This window comes from Acomys russatus, chromosome 8 (assembly GCF_903995435.1).
Source record: "Acomys russatus chromosome 8, mAcoRus1.1, whole genome shotgun sequence".
NCBI lineage: Eukaryota > Metazoa > Chordata > Mammalia > Rodentia > Muridae > Acomys > Acomys russatus.
Window position 1 is genome coordinate 5,414,404 of NC_067144.1, and position 21,353 is coordinate 5,435,756.

At 44.3% G+C, this 21,353-nt stretch overlaps 1 protein-coding gene across 1 annotated transcript in view; it reads left to right on the forward strand.

Moving 5' to 3' along the window:
- Positions 1-21,353, forward strand: part of Yeats2 (YEATS domain containing 2) — a 94,515-nt gene that overhangs the window by 68,071 nt on the left and 5,091 nt on the right. The window contains exons 16-26 of the mRNA XM_051150701.1: positions 323-581; positions 2,836-2,997; positions 4,191-4,363; positions 5,012-5,170; positions 8,337-8,513; positions 10,623-10,803; positions 11,806-11,934; positions 13,246-13,344; positions 17,317-17,419; positions 18,565-18,638; positions 20,147-20,226. Of these exons, the coding sequence (XP_051006658.1) occupies positions 323-581; positions 2,836-2,997; positions 4,191-4,363; positions 5,012-5,170; positions 8,337-8,513; positions 10,623-10,803; positions 11,806-11,934; positions 13,246-13,344; positions 17,317-17,419; positions 18,565-18,638; positions 20,147-20,226 (1,596 nt within the window). The remainder of the gene's footprint in view (positions 1-322; positions 582-2,835; positions 2,998-4,190; positions 4,364-5,011; positions 5,171-8,336; positions 8,514-10,622; positions 10,804-11,805; positions 11,935-13,245; positions 13,345-17,316; positions 17,420-18,564; positions 18,639-20,146; positions 20,227-21,353) is intronic.

Below are 21,353 nucleotides of genomic sequence, written 5' to 3' on the forward strand. Positions count from 1 at the left end.
ACATTAAATGGAATTGGAAGTAAATAGATTAGGAGTATTTTATTTCTGTGTGAGAAATGGAATTTGTATCTATCTTTCTTAAGCATATGTGTGTAGGTAGGTAGGTAGGTAGGTAGTATGCCTGTCATGGTCAAAGCTTTGAAAAGCAGCTGCCATTCTCACTAAGCTTCTGTGTTCTGGCAATACTCAGAGCGTAAGATGATTTGCTCATGCTCCCAGCTACCCTTGTGCCCCAGCCCAGTCCCTGCTACTGTTTTATCTTTGCTGGAGCAGAGTGACTGCTGGGAAGGAACACTATTTGACTGTCTTCTGTCTTGAACAGGTTGTTGGTGTGCCTGTTGGCTCTGCCTTACCTTCCACAGTGAAGCAGGCTGTAGCCATCAGTAGTGGCCAAATCCTTGTCGCCAAGGCCAGCTCTTCTGTCACCAAAGCAGTTGGTCCAAAGCAAGTTGTGACCCAAGGAGTTGCCAAAGCAATCGTGAGTGGAGGTGGAGGGACCATTGTTGCTCAGCCAGTACAGACCTTAACCAAGACTCAGGTCTCCGCCACTGGGCCACAGAAGGCCAGCTCCCAGTGCTCAGGTAACGGATCTCAACTCAGGGCCTTTCACTCGCAGCACTGTGGAGTTACAGTGATTTGATTTGCTATTGGGTTCTGACTAGGGAAGCCACATAAGTGACGCTGTCAGTTTCTTTCATGGAATATTTTACACAAAGATCTATAAGAGGTTTAAGCTTTATTTTATGTATGCACTGTAGTTGTCTATGTAAGCAAAATAAAAATTAAAGGTATTCATGACACTGCTTTCAGGTCTGGAGTCCTTCTCCCTCTTTGAGTTGTGCTTCAGACTTAAAACCCTGGCATGACCATGTGTCGGCAACGTTTGAAATGCATAGCTAGTGAGCTATACCAAGCAGCAGTTTGAGCACCCTGAGTGAGCTTTAGCCCTTCATGTTTCTGAGAGCATGACAACAAAGTGCCGACGACATCACATGTTTACTTTACAGGTCTTTTGTTTTTGACGTTTATTTATTTTTATTCTATGTGTGAGGTTGTTTTGCCAGCATTTATTTAAGATTTATTTATTGCATATGAGTGCTTTATCTGCAGAAGAGGGCATCAGATCTCATTATAGATGGTTGTGAGCCACCATGTGGTTGCTGGGAATTGAACTCAGGACCTCTGGAAGAGCAGGTCACACTCTTAACCACTGAGCCATCTCTCCAGCCCCATTGCTTGCATTTATATAAGTGCATGGTATGTGTGCCTGATGCCCACAGAGGCCAGATAAACGCACCAGATTGCCTGTAACTAGAATGACACCAGGACCCTGGGAACACACCTAGGTCCTCCGCAGGAGCAGCGAGGGCTCTTCCTGCTGACCCATCTTGACAGTCCTTTTTTTTGAAGTCTTGATGGGGCTGGTGAATTGGAATTAAGAAGAGAGAAGAACATATATCCAAACTGGACATTTCAGAACTAGTAGAGTTCATGTTGTGATGTTAAAAATAAGCACATGAGGGGCTAGAAAAGTGCTCAGCCGTGAGAGGGCTTGCTGCTCCTCCAGAGCTCAGTTCCAGGATCAACTCTTGGTGGCTCACAGCTGCCTGTAACTCTCACCCCATGGGATCTGTCACCTCTTCTGGCCTGTGCAGGTGCCTACATATGTGCTTGTATCCAAATACACACACCTGTACATGAACAAATAAATAATGCGTCTTTTTAAAATAACTTAATATTCGAAAGCTTTGTGTAGTCAATAAAGAAATCTTATTTTCCTTATGTGGTCATAGCACCCAGCAGATAGTTAGCTTCAGTAGATATTTATTAAATTATACCTATAAATACTTCTCTGATCAGGATTCTTTGGCCTGTTTCTGCTGAATCAGTGATAGCTTCTCTGTACTGGCTTCTTTTACTTTTCACAAAGGAGTCATGCACAGTATCATAGTGACAGTGAAGAGGGTTTCATCTATTCTAGCAGAAATCTCTCCAATAAGTCTGTAGTTTTCAGGTCAAAAAACAATTAGGGGAGTTTTTTGGTTTTTTTTTGTTTTTGTTTTTTTTTTTTTAATGGGTGTTTTGCCTGCATGAGTGTCAGTGTACTGTGTGCATGAAGTGTCCTAAGAGGCAAGAAAAGGGAATCAAATCCCCTGGGCTAGGAGTTAGAGATAATTGTGAGCTACTGTACCCATGCTGGGAATCGAACCCAGGCCATCGGGAAGAGCAGTCAGTGAGCTTTAACTCCTGATACATCTTTCCAGCCCTTGAAAGAAAAAAAAATAGTGCATAAGAACCTAGCTTAGTGGTTCATACTTATAACCCCAACATGCATGAGTCATGAGTTTGAACCCAGCCTTCTCCCCAGCCTTCTCTGGATTCTGAAGTGAAACCTTCTCTTTTAAAAGCAGGGGAGGAGCAAAAGATAGAAGAAATGCCAGGTGGTTGTGGCACACACCTTCAGAGGCAGGTGAATCTCTGAGTTAGAGACCAGCCTGGTCTAGAGCAAGTTTTAGGGTAGCCAGGGATACACAGAGAAACCCTGTCTCCCCGCCCTCAACCCCCCAAAAAAGAAGAAGAAATGGTCAGGTCTGGGGAGTTGGGGTCATTGCCATGCACAATTTAAGATACAGGTTCAGTTTGTATACAGCATAAATTTGTGGAAGGCTTTTCTAATATTTGTTTTTAGTTTAAGACATCTGGAAAATGAACTAAGTTTATTCCTTGTCAGTGTTTTATAAATATATATATATTATTGCTCCATGTTTGAATTTTAGAGTGTTACTCATAGTTGATTATCTTCTTGTTTTTCTTCCTCTTGCCTCATCATTTTAGTAATGGCAACCTTTCAACTACCAGCCACTAATTTGCCCAACTTGGCTAATTTGCCTCCGGGCACTAAACTGTACCTTACCACTAACAGCAAGAACCCCTCAGGAAAAGGAAAGCTGCTGCTGATTCCTCAAGGAGCCATCCTGCGAGCTACCAACAACGCCAGTTAGTCCATCCTTCCATCATTGGGTCCTGGGTCTCTGCATGGGCTCACCTGAGGGCCGTCCTCAACTGAGCCAGGAAGCAGTTCTGTAATTCTGCTTGATGGTGTCATGGGAGAGTTTGCCAAGTGGATTTTACACATGCTTTAACTAGAAAGTGGGTTTAAATAATCATAGTCTTAGGCAATGACACTGTATTTGGGGTTTTCTGCTTGCAGTGGCTGGCTTGGTTTTTTTGTGAAGCAGGTGCAGTGGGGTAGGAACCTCTTGTCTCTGTGGCTAGTTTTTAGTTGTATTACTGAGGTTGGAGGTGATGAAAATTCCAGTGTATATCTTAAAGATCCAAGGAAAACCAGGTAGTTTATTTAGTTACATAGAACGTTTGCTTTGACAATATGGGCAGTGCTGGAAAGTTCAATTGCCCTCTGAATTGAAGTAGAACAGTGCTGCAGCCAGGCTCATTAGAAATGATCTCCCTCGTCTGTTGACAAACCATCTTAAATGTACAGTGTCAAACAGATATGTAAGGAAAGGCACTTCTGGTCTACACTGGCCTCGCAGCCTCAGACCCTGGGAAGGTTGTGCTCGCTGTAGTGAAGGCGGGAGCTGTTGAATGTGTGCCTACAGTCCAGGTGCATCACCACCATGGAAGGAGAAGACAAGGCTGAAGTGAGATCAGAGAAAGAGTTGGGAACTTAGAGCCAGAGATGGGGAATTTGATTTAAAAACACATGGTTAGGAAATATTAACATGGGCCCCTCATCTTACACAGCTAAATCAAAATGCTGTCAAAGATAATTTCTTCATTGTACTCAGAGTGGAGATACAGTTGGCTGCCATTCCTTTGAAATTAGCAGTCAAGTGTGCCCTATTTAGAATACCTGGGACCAGAGTTTGATTGCAGTTTTTAAGACTTTGGAAAATTTATATTGACTTTATTAGTAATCACCTGTAACCCCCAAAATCTGAAATCTAATGTGCTCTGTAATCCAGGACTTTGAGTGTTACTTTAGTATCCAAATGTTTCTGAATTGGAGATTTCCAAACTATAAATGTTGAAGGTGTAAACAGATTCAGTCCCTCACTCCTACATGAGCAGGCTATGGAGGAATGGCAGTGTGGGCAAAGCAGCTGTGCTCCTCTCTCTTTCTGTTGAGCTCCTTCCAGTGATTTTCCTGTCCCTCCTTGTGCTTGCAGGCCTCCAGTCTGGCTCGCCTGCTGCTGGTGGCAGTGGCAGCAGCGGTGCTGGTGCAGGAGGGGGAGGCGGTGGCGGTAGCAGCGGAGCAGGAGGAACCCCAAGCACCACTGGCCCAGGAGGGGTGTCCCAGCACCTGACGTATACATCCTACATCCTCAAGCAAACTCCCCAGGTCTGGGAAGTGTATATGTGATCTTGGAAATTATTTAACTACCTGATAGATGCCTTTAATTATTCTTGGTTTCCCTTTACCATTTTACCCATGTTATAATCTATATTATTTTGAGCTTGTTTTGTTTTTAGAGGTGAAGAGATAGATTCAGAAAGATTTAAATAATTGATGTAATAAGACCTTCCTGCTAAGTTAATGGTAGAGTTAGGACTTGAACCCACATAGATTCTGCTATGCTAATCGCCCCCACTCATGACGTAATAAACAATATTAATGTACCATTGAAATTCTGCTCATAGAAAGGCAAAACCAGAGGCTGCATCAGGCTGTGGTGTTTGGGTTAGATTTACTGAGGAAAAGCTCCATCCCTTCTTTCTCCTTGTTGCTGAAGTCTTTATCTTCCTCCGAGGCTATAGTCAGATTTGGTCCAAACATTCTCCTTGAAGAGGGTCAGAATAAATCCAGTTGCGTTTTAAAACCCGTTCTGCAACTGCGGTGCAATCTGAGTGGGGTCAGCTTCCTAGTGACACTCAGTTACCTTCCACTTGAGGTACTTTGAGTTGGAGAATGCAGCTGAGACATTGCAGCCTGTAGTTGGAGGTGATCGGAGTTTAATGTATTTTAGTGAATGCTTTTTCCCCAACTTAGGGTACATTCTTAGTTGGCCAGCCATCACCCCAAACACCTGGGAAACAGCTGACTACTGCATCAGTTGTTCAAGGGACTCTGGGAGTCAGCTCATCATCTGCACAGGGACAGCAGACACTAAAAGTCATCTCTGGACAGAAAACCACATTGTTTACACAGGTAAATACATAACCATCTACATGCCTAACACATGATAATTATGCTATTTAATGTTTTTCTGTATGCAAACTTTAGAAAATCCTAATGAAGTTAAGGCTACAAAGGAAACCAAACAAAGCTCAGAAAAATGAGAATCAACTTCAGGCTTAGTAATGTATAATTAGAATGAGGAAAAATAAGGCCAAGGTTTGTTTAAATATGTGACTGATACCTTGAATAAATGATCAAGTGTAAATTTGATGATAGAAGCCAAAGGGGGAAGCACAGCCAGCTACAGGAGCCACACTTATAAGAGTCCACAGCCATTCACTTCCAGAGAAGACAGGCTGCTCGTCGGTGAACTAGATTATTTCAGCTGCAACACAACACAGTAAGTGCTGTGGTAGATTAGGGACACGTTTTCTACAGCATTCCTAACTGTAAACCACAGAAGCAAGGGCAGGTTCTGACTGGTGCAGGACTTGATGAGACGATCACGTGTCACGGGAGCAGACAGGTGCAGAGCAGTGTGGAGGCCCTTTCTCCAGGCATCGGTTTGGTTTGGTTTTGTCAGATAGTTACATTCTCTGTCTTTTGTACTATCAAGGCTTTTAGCTTTATAGGTTTATCACATTGTTTATTTCTGGAGCAAACCACACTTCGGTGGTTTTCATGTTTTATCCTTTATTAATGTATTTGTGGGGCTTAATTTAAGAGACATTTATCAGTGGTTATTATTATCTGTTTGGTTTGCTTAACTACCCTTTAAATTTATTTAATAAATAAAAGACCATTCAGGTTGTTCTTCTTGAGGTTTTGGGGCTTTGTTTTGTTTCCCTTTTATAATTACTCATTTACTGTTGGGCTCACCAACCAGCTTTTTGAACACTTTACAGTTTTTTCTATCATTGTTATAATTTTGAGCCTGGCAAGAATATGGTAGGTTGTGTTTGGTTTCACTATCCTCAACTTGGGTACTTATTTCATTGCTCTGACAAAATAGCTAACAAACACAACTAAGGAAGGGAGGACAGGAAAGAGTTTATTTTAGTTCACGGTTCTAGAGTGCAGTCACCTTGGTAGCCATCAGGGCAGTCAGGACAGGGGCAGCTGGTCTTTTGCCTCCCCAGTCAGGAAGCAGAGAGAGGGGTAAATGCTAGTGTTCAGATCACTGTTTCCTTTTTATGCAGTCTACGTCCCAGCCCAAGGAGTGACGTCACCCACGTTAGAGTAGGTGATGTCACTCAGCTAATGTCATGTAGATATCCTCATAGACATTCTCAGAGAGTTGTTTTCATGCCAACTCTAAATCCCATCAGATCGACCATCAAGACTGACCATATTATGAAACAAGTTTTAAGGGACCAAAGCAAAGACCCACAGTGAAGATTGAATGGCATGAATATTTTATTCATCAAACTATATGGTGGCAAAACTACATAAGGCACAAAGACCAATAACAATATAAAGGGAACTTAGAGTGTCTGGAGAAATGGCCCAGCAGTTAAGAGCTCTGGCTGTTCTTCGAGAGGATCTGGGTTTTGTTGGTGGCACCCACAGGACAGCTTACAACAGGTCATCTCTAACCCCAGTTCAAGGGATCCAGCGCCCCCATCTGGCTTCTGTGGGCACTGCACACACATGGTACAAGTACACACAGGCGGGCAGAACATTCAGACACATAAAACTAAATAAATTTTTAATAAAATAATGAGAACTTAGAATTATAAGAGGAGAAACTTTCTTTTTTGAGACATACTGTTTCTATGTAGAACAGGCGGAACTCAAACTCACAGAGATCCTCCTTCGTCCGCTTCCTGTCACTGATACCCTGAGTTCAGTTCTCAGCACCATACCAATAATAATAATAATAACAACAATGATAATGATAGCAATAGCTGAGTGACTGAGGGAGGCATGCTGGTGCCTGCCTGTCCTGCTAGTGCCTGGGAGGCTGAGAGGAATAAATGGCTCCATAAGGAGATTCTTTCTCCAGAAAAGGAAGTTGAGTTAGAACAGCACGTAGTGTTCTCTGTCCTGTCTGTAAGAAAGGAGCCAGGGTGCCAGACGCTCAAAGGAGCCAGGGTGCCAGACGCTCAAAGGAGCCAGGGTGCCGATGCTCAGTCCTAGAACTTGACTGACTCAGGGGCCTTCAGGCTCTTGTTTTAAGAAATTGAAAGAGTGAAATTCGAGGTTCCCAGATGGTGAGGTTTAGAAGTACTTTGCTGGACTGGACATGATGGCACATGCCTGTAGTCCCAGCACTTGGGAGGGAGAGGCAGGCACGTTTTCTACATTTGAAGCCAGCTAAGGCTACATAGAGAGGCCCTGCCTCTACATAGATAGAAATAGATGAGTAAATAGACAAATAAACAAATAAAGCTGACCCTGTATCTGTCTTAGATCACCATTAAGTTACCTGAGTGAATCTTGCAACACAAGTTTAATATCTCATGTTGAAAGTCTCTGTGTCTCTAGGGAGATAAGTAAGAGCACGCAAGCACGAAGAACAGAGTTCAGATCCCCAGCTTCCATGTAAAAAAGGTAGAGATGCGTCCTGTGGCAACCTGTTCAATCCCCATAACCCACATAAAGGTGGAAAGAACCAGCTTCACCAATCATGGCGTGTGCACAGATGCCCTCCACCCAAAATAGTAGTAATTAAAATAACTTTGTACATCGGCTGTGGCCAGCACATGTACCCCCAGTGCACACGCTGGAGGCGCAGACCTGGAGGATCCCTGGTAGCTGGTCACCAGCCTGGCTTCAGGGCCAGTGAGAGATGCTCTGTGGGAAAGGAGGCAAACCGGCAGCAGAGCAACTGAGGTGCTCCTCGGCTTCCACATGTGCACTTGCATCCGCACATGCAGACCCGTCACATCACACACACATAAATAAGCTGTAAAGGTCCTCCATGAGATTGAAGAAAACTTTGACTCAGGTTATTTTGAGAACAAAGGGGCTGATATCCTTGAAGATACTAATTATAAATACTAAAAATGCATTTGTGTATTGCTGCATTTTTATTGTACAGGAACCTCAGAGGTAGAAATCAGCTTGTTGGAAAGGCTCATGCATACCCCACCCCACCCCCAGTCCTGACTGGCAAGACTTTCTTAAATATATTTCAAATGCAGATGAGGAATAAGTTGGGCAGCGTTGTCATTCGACCTTTTGATTGCCATAGGCAGCAGCTGCCGGGCAGGCGTCTCTGGTGAAGTTGCCTGACAACACCCTCAAGTCTGTGCCAGCTCCTTCACAGCTTGCCAAGCCTGGGACCACGATGCTGCGGGTGGCAGGGGGCGTGATCACAACTGCTCCCTCCCCTGCTGTGGCCTTCTCAGCAAATGGCGCTGCACACCAGGTGAGAGCATAGCAGCAGAAAGCCCACTGAAAACGAGAATTGCTAAACAGGACACCCACAGGCACAACTGCAGGCCTTTTGAAAACTCCTGCGATGTTAATCTTTTTTAAAAATTGAAGTATAGAACTCACAAAACATGAAATGTGCCGTTTCTAATATGCAGTTCATGGTTTGTATTGTACGTACAGGCTGGCTAACTCATCATGTAGTCACGAGCATCTCATTGTCCCCAAAAGATACTCTGTACCAGTCAGCAGCTCCCTCCCACCCCTTCCCTCCAGCCTATGCAAAACACACAGCTTCTTCCTTTTCTGTCCTCTTGTGTTTATCGTAGGTAGGTGTGGCTGTGGGTTTGGAGATCAGAGGCAACTTGTCTGTCCTCTCCCTCCACAGTTAGATCTTGGCATCAAACTCTGTTACTCATGAGCCAGTTCAACGGCCAAGTCTTTCTAAGTGGACTTCCCTGTTGGGAGAATTTTATATAAATGTAATATTACACATGGCCCTTCATGCCTGGCTCCTCGTGCTTATTGTGAGTTTTGTTTTGTCTTGATACAGTCTCCCTGTGAAGCTCAGGCTGTCCTGGCCTCTGCCCCGTAAGTGCTGGAGTTACAGGCACGCACCACCACACCCATCTACATGACATTTTCAGGGTTTATCTATCATTTAACATTTATCAGGCTTCCTTTACTTTAATTTTATTTTTCGTATGTAAATAAAGCTTAGATTTATGGATATATATATTTTGTCCACCATTTACTGGATTCTGTATTTCCACTTCTGTTAGGAATGCTGCTATAAACTTGGTAATATGCGTTTCATGTTCTTGTTTACAGAGCTAGGAATAGAATTGCTGGCTCGTATAGGGACTCTGTATATTTTGAGGAACTGGCAAAGTAGATGTGCTATTGTGTGTTCTTGCCAGCCAATTAGAAGACTTACACTTTGTAAATCCTTGTGTATGTGTGATGTGTGGATACGTGTGCATGCTTCTGTATATAGGCCGGTTCTCTCCTTGCACTGTGGGTTCTTGTCATTGCGCTCAGGTCCCCAGGCTTGTGTGGCAGCACCTTTAGTCACCAAGCTGTTTGAACAGCCGATGGTTCTTTGAGAGCCCCCTGTGAACCATAAACATTATTTATTTTGATGAAGTCCTGTTTACCTGTTTTGTTATTTGTTTTTTATTTTTCAAGACAGGGTTTCTCTGTAGCCCTGGCTGTCCTGGAACTCACTTTGTAGACCAGGCTGACCTCGAACTCACAGAGATTCTTCTGTCTCTGCCTCCCCGAACATCGTATTTTGTGAAATTTTGTTTTCCCTTTAAACCGTCTCATTGTCAAGCCTGTGGCGGCTTCCTCTCCTGCGCCTGGTCATGGCTGTGCTGCTGTACCTTCAGCCCTTCCTTGCTGTCTTCCTCAGTGCCACTTTCCTTCTCCACAGTCTCTGATACCAAGAAGTACTTTGCCCGCTGAGACTCATGCAGGGCCCTGCACTGGACAGTTGTTCTAGTTGAAGCTTTCTGCAGCACCCTTCCTTTCCAGTCTGGCTGGACTATCACCTTTCATCTCAGTTTTATTCCTCTTATACATTCCTCTCATTTTATTCCACTTAATACATTCTGAAAATATGTCCCACTGTTTTGGTATTGAACTGCCTTTCATAAAGTTATAGAAGGCTGGCAAGATGGCGAGGAAAGGCTCTCGGTGAGTTGCCTCCCCAGGTGAAGAAGAGAACCCACTTACCTTCTCTTCTCCACATGCTCTTACTCAGGCACACCCACACAGTAAGAACAAATTAAATTTTTTTTAATTAAAAGAGCATGCCCAGTAAGCCTTTTTAAAATTTTATAACTGCAAAGCTAAATTTCCTGGCCTATGAGATGTAAAATGCAGGAATGCACGTGAGTGCCTACATATATAGGACATTTTTAAAAATCGAAAAAGCGTGACATTTTACGGGTATTGGTAGCTAAGATTGCTGTCTGTCTGTCAGTGTGCTGTCTGTCTGTCAGTGTGCTGTCTGTCTGTCAGTGTGCTGTCTGTCTGTCAGTGTGCTGTCTGTCTGTCAGTGTGCTGTCTTCCTGATTTCTCTTCTGTCTCCACTGAGCAGACTGAAGCATCAGCTCCTGTTCCATCTTCTGTTGCTCCTATAATCAAAACTCCTGGGCAGCCACAAGTATGTGTAAGCCAGGCCACCATGGGAACCTGCAAGGGCACAGCTCCCACTGCTGTCACTGCGGCATCCCTGGTGTCCACACCAAGCTCCATCTCCGGGAAGGCCACGGTGTCGGGTAAGGACCATGACATTCCTTCCCTGTTTCTCTCATTACACCAGAATGCATTTGGAAGGTGTTCGCATTTTGTATTATACATCATTAAATATTCTAAATAGCTACTTCTAAAAACCACATTTAGTGTGGGGGTGAGGGAGTGAGAGGACAGCCAGGGAGTTGGTTTTGGGCCATCATCAGGCTTGTCAGCAAGCACCCTGACATGCAGTACTGGCCGCCCTGGAACTCATAGAGCAGGTTGGGCCAGACCCTCAGGAGTCTTTCTGCCTCTGACTCCTGAATGCTGGTAGTAAAGGCATGTGCCATCATGGCCATCATTGACACTTTTGAGGTGCTTCTTTTCCCTTTTTCTCCCAAGTCCTGGCTCAAAAAAACCAAACCAAACCCCTTCCTCCATAGTGTGAGTCCCAAGAAGGTTAGGGAAGCCAGACCTGCAGTGTGTACATTCTCTTACATAAACACTGAAACGATGGAAAAGCAAATTGTTGAAGTAAATAAAGCAAGCAATGACACTGGGCACCGAGTGACACTAAACACTGGTTAGTATTTAGTCAGAACCTTTGTCCTTTTTTTTTTTTTTTTTTTTTTTTTTTTTTTTCTTTGCTTTTCAACTGCTTGTCATACAATATTTTGATTAGAAATAGGAATTTGAAAATTACAAAGCATCAGGTCATTGGCTTCTTCATAGGACGCATCTCAGCAGCAGTCACTGTTTGCTGGGTGGCCTTGCCTTGCCCACCTCTGTACCTGCCTGTTGTGTTTGCAAAGTTTTCTGTCTTGTGTTGGGGGGTGTTGTTTGTTTTGTTTCAGAACAAGGAACTTGGAAAATAAAATATATCAGAGTTTCATTGTGAAATCTCTATTACCCATTGCCTCCTGCATCCAACTAAAGGCTGACCGTCCTGGGAACTTCCTTGTGTGAGAAACCAAAGGTGGCAGAGAAGGTGAGCGTGTGAACGGCGTGTCTGACCTGTACTTGGTGCTGTCTTCCACTTACTTTAGGATTGTTGAAGATTCATTCTGGTCAGTCTAACCCCCAGCAGGCTGTCCTGACGATCCCTAGCCAGCTCAAGCCACTAAGCATCAACACCTCTGGTGGCGTGCAGACTGTCCTGATGCCTGTTAACAAAGGTGAGTCCTGTCCTTGTGCTGAGGCAGCTCCATCTTGGGATCCTCCCCCTACCACATGGTGCTGTCTCTGCATTGTCCAGCCTGTCCTTTAACTTCTAAGTTACATTTTGAATGTGCGTGTGCGCATGCGGATGAGTTAGAGGACAGTTTGTGAGTTATCTTGTCCTTGTACAGTGTTGGTCCCAGGGATTGAAACTGGGCATTTGTGGTGCCTGGTGGCAGGTACCTGTGTCCCTGAGCAATCCTGCTAGCCCTAGCTGCCCGTTTCTAAAGATAATGTCAAAAGGAACCCTGAACATGGTGAGAATTGGGTTCATTTAATCTTTATTTTCTTTGTTTACAAACATGCCACATGTCCATAGTGGAAGATGTAGTTCAGTTGTCCCATTAGCAGACAACACAGCTTAAGATTGTGGTATACATTTAAAATGGGCTCTCACATGGGAGTTAGGCCATTTGTAATAAAAATAATTTCTGTCTCAAGGAAGTCAGGATAGAAGGAATGTAAATGCCACAGTGTTGGGAGTAGGGCTATAGAACTCTGTCTTCTGGACATACCATGGCTGTTGTACTCAGGATCTTGGAGCCAGGTGATTGTGTGCACCGGGCTTACACCACGCTGAGGCTGTCAGCTCGCAGTCTTGGGTGAGAGAGGCCCTCCAAGCCCAGCCTTCCCTGGGGCCTATTGGCAGTGGCTGGCTGCAGAGAGAAGGGTCACTGGTGAGCGGCCCATGCTCCAGTAGATAGCTGATGCCAATGCTCATGTGTGCAGTGCTGATGAAAGGCTATCTGGATGAGACCTGATAGGCTGTGATCATGTGGGGGCGGGAGGTCCCCTTCAGTCAGAGGTCTAGGGGACAAAGGGCGGGAGGTAGACAGGAAGATACAAGTGATGAGATAACCAGGACGTAATCTGAATAAATTATTATTATTATTATTATTTTAATTTAAAAACAAAACCTTGCTGGGTGTGGTGACGCACTTCTTTAATCCCAGCACTTGGGAAGCGGAGGCAGATGGATCACTGAGTTCGAGGCCAGCCTGGTCTACAAAGTGAGTTCAGGACAGCCAAGGCTACACAGAGAAACCCTGTCTTGGGGGGGAAAAAAAAAACACTTCAATAAGTCTCAAAACAAAAAAGACAAGGTAACAGGAGGCAGGATGCTGTTGGCATATAAAGCGATGAGACGGTGGAGGAGTGAGTGTGACCAGAATATACTACATGTGTGTATAAAATTGTTGAAGAATAAATTAAAGAAAATAAATACTAATTTTTGTCTCTATTATACCTCCCCTCTTTCTACAACTTAGTGGTCCAGACATTTTCTACCAGCAAATTGCCGACTGTCCTGCCCATAGGTGTCCCAAGTCCAGCTGCCCCCAGCCCTGCTCCAGCAGCAGTTACAAAAGGTATGTAGGACCTCATGGTATCTTTGTTCCAAAGCTTCATGCAGGACACAGTATAGGCTAAATGCTTTGAATTTCAGCAGCTGTTAGTCCCTTGACAAGTGCATGCTGAGCATCCATGCCGTAGTGTTGACATTGAAGGGCGTCAGGCATCATTTTTACCCTTCACTTTATAACCAGGTTGAGGAAAGTTGCATAAATAGCAAACTATGGTTGATAAGTGCAAGACAAGTGATGTGGAAAGTGATTACTGACTTACTACAGTCCAGGGTGTCTGGTCAGGGCTCTCAGGCACAGGACTTTGTATGGGCATGTACAAACTGGAGTACATGCCCTTCCACTTACAGAGGTCAAGAGGTACGCCAGCAGTGGAGACAAGTAGAGACAAAGACTGAAGGGCGTGCATGTGGAAGTTGACAACTTAGCAGTGCATTTAGCCAGCACAGTTGTGAGAAAGGAGCTTTAGTAAGGAGCAGACTAAGCAGCAGAACACCCTGGTGGTGAGAGTACATTAATAGAAGACAGGTACAGTGGATCAGAGTGAGCCCTTAGCTTCTGTCACACCTCTAGCAACGGCAGGCTCCATGTGTTCAGAGCCTTGTGTGTTAGGCCAGTTCCTGCTGCTTCATGTGTATAGCACTATCCATAATTCTTAGGTCAGTCCTTCAGGGTAGCCATCACTCCGTTAGGAGATGCATTTACTTCTCAAGTACAGAAAGGTAGCTGTGAGGTTGAAATTTGTACTAGGCTGCGTTTCGGTCATTCTGGGATCCCATTCTGCTATCTTGAGAGGCGGATTTGTAATTTTCTAAATGTTCGTTTAAAGCAGAGTACAGTGTACAGGAGTCAGTACTTGATTGTGTTAGTGAGGCTTTGTTGGCGCATAGCCACTCCCATTCATCTTCATACTGCCTTCCAAACCCAGACTTCAGTTCCTACCTGTACCATATGACTCAGCAAAGCTCCCAGTGTGTGTGCATTACCCCGTAAAGGGAAGCACTTGTCTGCCCTTGAGCAGAAGATAGCTGTGGAAGCAGATACCACTCTGTGCCAGACTTGATTTATTTAATTTTGGACCAAGACAGACCACTCTTTATTTTTGGGTTTTTAAATTTAATTGTATGTATGTGTGTTGGCACATAGCATGGCACACATAAAGAAGTTTAAGGACAGTTTACAGGAGTTGGTTTTCTGTTTCTACCATGTGAATTCCAGGGACTGAACTCAGTATGTCAGGATTTAGCAGCAAGCTCCTTTGCCTCCTGAGCCATCTCACCAGCCTTCTATTTTCATTTTAAGTAAAGCAAAATGTGCAGTGAACTACAGAGATGTTAAACATACCATAAACAAGCAAAGCACCCTCCCCCCCCCCCCCCCCCCCCCCGTTTTTTTGACTGTCCTAAATTGTTTATTGGGCATGGATTTTACAAACATTTCGTGTATTAGCGATAACGGTAGAGCTGGAGAGTATTGCATCTTCTCCAGGCTGCACGGCAAGAGCCACCAATAGTGTGGTGGAACTTGTGGCCCTTTCCAAGGCCACAACTCTTGTGGCCAGCAGATGTCAGCCCACGCATCTCTCTGTGTTTGTGGACTGGTTTGGTGATACACTGGGGGTCAGGATTTCTTCTGATAGCTTTATGGAATAGATCAATGAGGATAACCTCAAAAAATTTATATGTGGAATCTTCACTAACCCAGTAAAAATTCAAGACTCTCGGAGCCCCACAATAGCGTCCAGCTCTCTCCTCAGCAACAGACTGAAGGCGCTTCCTTCTGAGGGCCCGCTGCTGGCAATACTGACAGCTCTCCTGCGCTGCAGAGGGTTCCCCGCCCCACTCAGCCTGATAAGGCGTGAAGGCTGGGATACAAGGCCAAGCAAGGTTATGTCATTTACAGGATTCGTGTCCGCCGTGGTGGCCGCAAACGCCCAGTTCCTAAGGGTGCAACTTACAGCAAGCCTGTCCACCATGGTGTTAACCAGCTAAAGTATGCAAAGCCCCCTTTCAGTAGGTCAAAAAGGGAGCAGAAAGACTCAGAGGTATCAAATGTCAGCTACTGTAAAAAGGGAAAGGTGGCACAAACACAATGTTTCAGGGCCATTGTTCAGCATAGTAGGTGCCACCAAGGCTGAGGACTTGAGTTTAAGCCCCAGGGTCCACATGGTGGAAAGAGAGAACCGAGTCCCACAGGTTGTCTTCTGACATCTCCCATGCCATGGTACATGTGTGCCCATATACGTCATATGCACACATACTAAACAAGGTTAAAATAACAGCGGGGCAGATATGACACCTAGAAAGATGGCTGGGCAGGCAAGAGCTCCTGCTGCTCTTGCAGAGGCCTAAGCTCAGATCCCAGCAGCCATATCTCACGCTCACAGCTGCCTATAGCTCACAGTCCTAGCACACATACACACATACCCATAAATAAAAATAACAAAAAATTAAAAAACAGTGTTAGATTTGCAGGGACAACCGTAAGCATTTTAAGAGAAATTAAAAGGAGACTTTATTATAAGAATCTTGCTCCATCAGAGAATATTAAAAGAGCAAAAAGGCTAGCTGTAGACTCCAGAGTACTCGACATACATATATCTAGCTACAAAATAATACCTTGAATGTATAGAGACCACTCAAAATTAGTATGAAAAACACTAATAAAACCTTCAGAAAAAGAGGGCATCCAGATAGCTCAAAGCCTGTGAAAACGATCCAGCTTTATTAGTTACGGAAGAAATTTAAATTAAAACCCCAGCAATGAAGCAGAATCACCAAGAATTAAAGTTTACACAGTACAGAGGTTGTCAGAGACGCCACTGGAGCCTGGGTTAGCCACTGGGGGGCTGTACATGCTACACACAGACATACACACGTGTGCTTCAGTAAGTGAAGACTGTCAGAGAGAGTAAAGGCAGGGAGGCTGTGCAGACAAGAGCTGTGTCGCATAGTTTTTGATTAAAGAAGACTAAGGAAAGAGAGGCATATCCTCTGAGATAGTTGCTCTTTACATCAGTACAGTTAATAGAGCTTGACTGTCTCCTGTGGAAGACAAAAGCATTGTAAACTTTGTAGTACACACACACACACACACACACACACACGAATGTATATGTATGCATGTATACACGTATATATGTAATGAAATATCTTGGGAATGAAACTCAAATGTAAACAAATTGAATAATACTTTATATACACCTTAGATGTATAACCTGAAGATAATTTTATATGGTATTTTAAATTTACTTTTGTACACATTGTAGCTGACACCTGTAGTCCCAGTACTTGGGAGGCTGAAGCAGGTGGATTTTTGTGAGTTACCAGGCCAGCTGGACCACAGGAAACTTTTGGCCATCCTGGGCTAATCAGACGCTGTCTTAAAATACCAAAAATAACACAATAGTAATCGTTTTGTGTACATGAATGTTTTCACCTGTGCAGCAGCATGCTGGCATTTGAACAGCTTTGGGTGTCTGCCTGTGGTATTAAAAGCCAGATACAATCAACTTGAAAACTGCCAAGTATAACAGATCTGCTTTTTGCTTTCTTTCTGCCCTGTGTCTCAGAATACTAGGATAGTAGTGCAGGTCAGTAAGCTTAGCTAGGAAGATGGTGCCAGAATGGATATATTCAGAGCTAAAACAGCAAGGCAGTATGTGCTAATGCCGCTCTTGGGTTGGGGTGAGAGGATGCAGAGGAACACGGTGTGGTGGAAGGCTGGTCCACCTGGAGCTGGCTTCCCTGCGACCTAAGCTAACAGTCCTCTTGTGTGCTGGGCCAGAGAACAGGAACCATGGGGTCTCCTGCTGTGTCATCACGCCTTAGGCCCAGAGGACAGGAACCATGAGGTCTCCTGCTGTGTCATCATGCCTTAGACCCAGAGAACAGGAACCATCGGGTCTCCTGCTGTGTCATGTCTCAGGGCCTCCACCACAGGCCCCTGACACTTCTCTTTGTTGGTCTTCCTTTATAGTGAAGACTGAACCAGAAACTCCTGGGTCAAACTGTGTCTCACAGGAGAGCCAGGCAGCTGTGAAAACTGAAGAGAGCTCTGAGCTAAGCAACTACATCGTTAAGTAAGTATTCTAGTCTTTTCCAAGGGGTTCCATTTTTTGGTGTCTCTGTGGTGCTTTTCAGAATCATTGTGTGTGGGCAGTGAGTTAAGCCTCTGGGGGTGGGGTGGGCATTGTCCTTGTAGAGCTGAAGAACTTAATTATTTATTTTTATGGGTATTTTGTCTGCATGTATGTCTGTGCACCACTGTGTACCTGGTACACAAGAAGGCTAGAAGAAGGTGGTGGGTTCCCTGAGTCTAGAGTTTCAGATTGTTGTGAACCACCGTGTCAGTGCTAGGGATTGAACCCTGGTAGTCTAGAAGATCAGCCAGTGCTCTTAACCACTGATCCACCTTTCCAGCCCTGAAGAGTTAGTTTATTTTAGCCAGTGGTAAGATATATATATCTTAGGGGTAGCACTTGGTTAGTAGCCATGGAGGCCTCTGAACATACCTGAGCTTACTCATGTACAGTCTCTGCCAAGTGAGGATAGCATACCCAAGTGTAGTCACCCCAGTGTTGGCAGTTTTGTTGCTGGGTATTCACACACCCTGCCTGTGCTTTACAGCAGCCTCTGCATAGCCATGGATGCTTCCTGCTTTCTCTAAAGGTACTTCATTCAGCTTTCTGGTTTGCAAATTAGGTACCTCCTTCTGACCATGCACTTTGAGTTGCTGGGAGCTTCTAGAGACAGTAGAAACATGGTGTCTCCTAACATGACATGGAGGCAGCATGAGTCAGTAACTGTGAGACAGGCATTTGTATAATAGCAATCACCTTGCAAATAGATCTTGCTGCTAATTTCCAAATGTAGACGAAATGTCTGGGGTAGTTGTATAATTAGCTAAAATCTACTTGTTCTTGACATTTCTTTTTAAGCATAAATGCCTTGTAAAGATGTGTAACGGTGTGTGGTGTTGCATGCTCATAGCCCTGGCCCTGCGGGAGTTGAGGCAGGACGATCAGGGATTCAAGATCACCTGCAAAGCTGAGGCCAGCCAGGCCACCTGAGACCCTGTCTTTAAAAAAAAAGGAAGAAAAGAAAGGAAGCTACTAATTAGCAGAGGAATTCGAGTGTGTGCTTATTATGCCCGTATGTGTGTGCACACACATGTGTGCATGTGACAAGCCTGCACAACTTCATGGCCTTTGTTTACCCTTCTCAGCGTAGACCACTTGGAGACTATCCAGCAGCTCCTGACAGCGGTAGTCAAGAAGATTCCATTAATTACTGCGAAAGGTAAGACAGCTGTTCTAAGCCTCACATACATTTTGTTACGCTGTAACTACTTAGGATGTTGCTGTGATTGTGATTTTTAGCCAGACACTTGCAAAGGTCTTGGATTCACAGTATCTTGGCCACATCTGGTTTGACTCAGGGTGCAGAGTCCGAGAGTGTCCTGTGGGTGTGAGATGATAGAGGACCCCTGACTGCCTTGCTAACTTTTTTTTTTTTTTTTTTTTTTTTTTTTTTTTTTTTTTTTGCATGTCTAGCAGCAGAGAAGCTGCTGTGCCTGCGACACAAGCTGTGATTCCAGCTCTTTGGGAGGGCCATGGAGAACCACCTTAAGCTCAGAGTCTGCCTAGGCACAATAGTCAGGCCATGCCCCAGGTTTTTAAAAAAGTATAAAAAAGAGGGCTTTGAATGAAACTCAAAGTTAAAACAGTTACCTACTTTTGTTTCTCATTTGAAGTTCAGAGAAATTTGAGACTTGTTTGGAAGTAGTTAAAAATGTACTTTCAATGATAGTTTTCCACCTTAGCAAAAAAGATTTGAAGGTGTGGCCCCCCCCTATTGTGTGTGTGTGTGTGTGTGTCCATCCCTGTCCCTTTCCTTACTTCTCTGTCCACTCACATAAAAAGTACAGAATGATAGAGCCAGAACTGAGCAGTTGAAGATCTGCCACAGCTTACAGGGAAGAGCACTGTAGCACTCCAGAGAGGAGCTGTGCTTCCGTGGCTTCTGAGTGAGTGAGCTGTGCTTCCCATGGCTTCTGAGTGAGTGAGCTGTGATTCCCGTGGCTTCTGAGTGAGCTGTGGCAAGACCAAGCCCTGGTATTGCACTCTGTCATCTGCTGCCTTTGTCCTTCATGGAGCTATGCTGTTCAGGGGGAAACATATGTCACATAAAGAAACTGGGGGACCGGTGAGATGGTGCAGTAGGTAAAAGCTTTTGAGCTGCAGGGAACCTGAATAAAAGGCCTGATTTCAGAGCCAGGCATGCTAGTAAACGCCTTAACACCAGCACTCAGGAGGCATCAGTGGGCAGATCTTAATGTTCAAGGCCAGCTTGGACTACTAATATAATACACCCTGTCACAAAAACCCAAAAATATAAAAGTTAATCAGTTGATAATTAGAAATAAGTAAAATTTCAGTATCACATGTCCCTGCAATGCTGGTGTATCCTTACCGGAGATCAAAGGAAGCCACAAGAGAGCTGCCCAGAAGCCAACCTGGAACCCACAGTCCAGCAGAAATGGGGAATATGTCTGGGTTTCAGTAAGATGGAAGAAGAGAACCAACTCCCAGGTGGCACGCAAACACCCATACTTAGACAAACATAGCACACATGCAGAGTAACAAAAATTTATATTATTTTATAAAAGGAAATAAAGGAATTTGGAGACCTACCTCCAATGAACAAAATTTAGTCTAAACCATAAAAACGTTTATTCAGAGTCTGCAGTTCTGTGTTCTAGGTGGCGATGCCAGCTGTTACTCAGAGTCTGCGTGTCTGTGTTCTAGGTGATGATGCCAGCTGTTTCTCTGCAAAGTCTGTGGAGCAGTATTACAGCTGGAACATTGGGAAAAGGAGAGCTGCTGAGGTAAGGCTGGGTCTGCAGCCCACCACTGAAAGCCAGACAGCAAAGTAGAGGTGAACATCTGTACTCTTCCTGTAAGGAAGGATAAGACAGATTTGCAATGTATTTCTTTAAGGTACTTGGTGGTAGACTATTTCTCAGTCAGAAGCTGCTTTCTTTTGCATCTCACATATCTTTTGAAAGGCCCGCTCTCCTGTACCAGCAAAAGCATCTCATATTTGCTTTGAAGTATGAGGTTGGAGAGTGAGCTCAGCAGCAAGCTGGCTGATCTCACAGAGGATGCAGGTTCACTTCCCAGCACCTGACTGGCAGCTTACAACAGTCTGCAACTCCATTTCCAAGGGACCCAGTGCCCTCTTCTGGCCTCTTCAGACGCCAAGCATGCAAGTGGTACACACACCTACACATAAAGTTACTTTCTAAAGCACTGAATTGAGTTTTTTTGTGTTTTTTTTTTTTTTTTTTTTTTTTTTTAAGATTTATTTATTATACAGTGTTTTGCCTGCAGGTACTCCTGCAGGCCAGAAGAGGGCATCAGATCTCATTATAGATGGTTGTGAGCCACCATGTGGTTGCTGGGAATTGAACTCGGAACCTCTGGAAGAGCAGACAGTGCTCTTAACTTCTGAGCCATCTCTCCAGCCCTGAATTAAGATTTCAATGGAATACTTACAACAGTGTTGCCAGATACAGTTGAATCATGAGAAAAGAAAAAAGGACAGTGTGTGCAGTATAGCTAGGCAACAGTGGAAGGTGGGTCATTACATTTGGTTTGGGGAAAAGAAAAATTTGGTTCATGACCTGATAAAAAGCCTTAAATGTAAACCTAGAAGTTTCTATTTTATTTTGTAAACAGTAAGACCAATATAAACTTTTACGACATTTAAATTTTCCTATTGTTTGTGTGTGCATGTCAGAGGACATGAGGAGTCAGGTCTCTTCTACCATGAAGTTCCAGGGGACCAAAGTCAGCTCATCTGGCTTGGTGACAGCCGTCCCATCCCCTGAAGCATCTCACTGGTCCCAAAAGAAGCTCTTTTGCACTTTGTCCCTTTGTAGCTATAGAGTAATAGAATCCAATTTTTTAGTTGCTTGGTTTCTTTCAGTGCTAGCTATTAATTTTAAAGTTC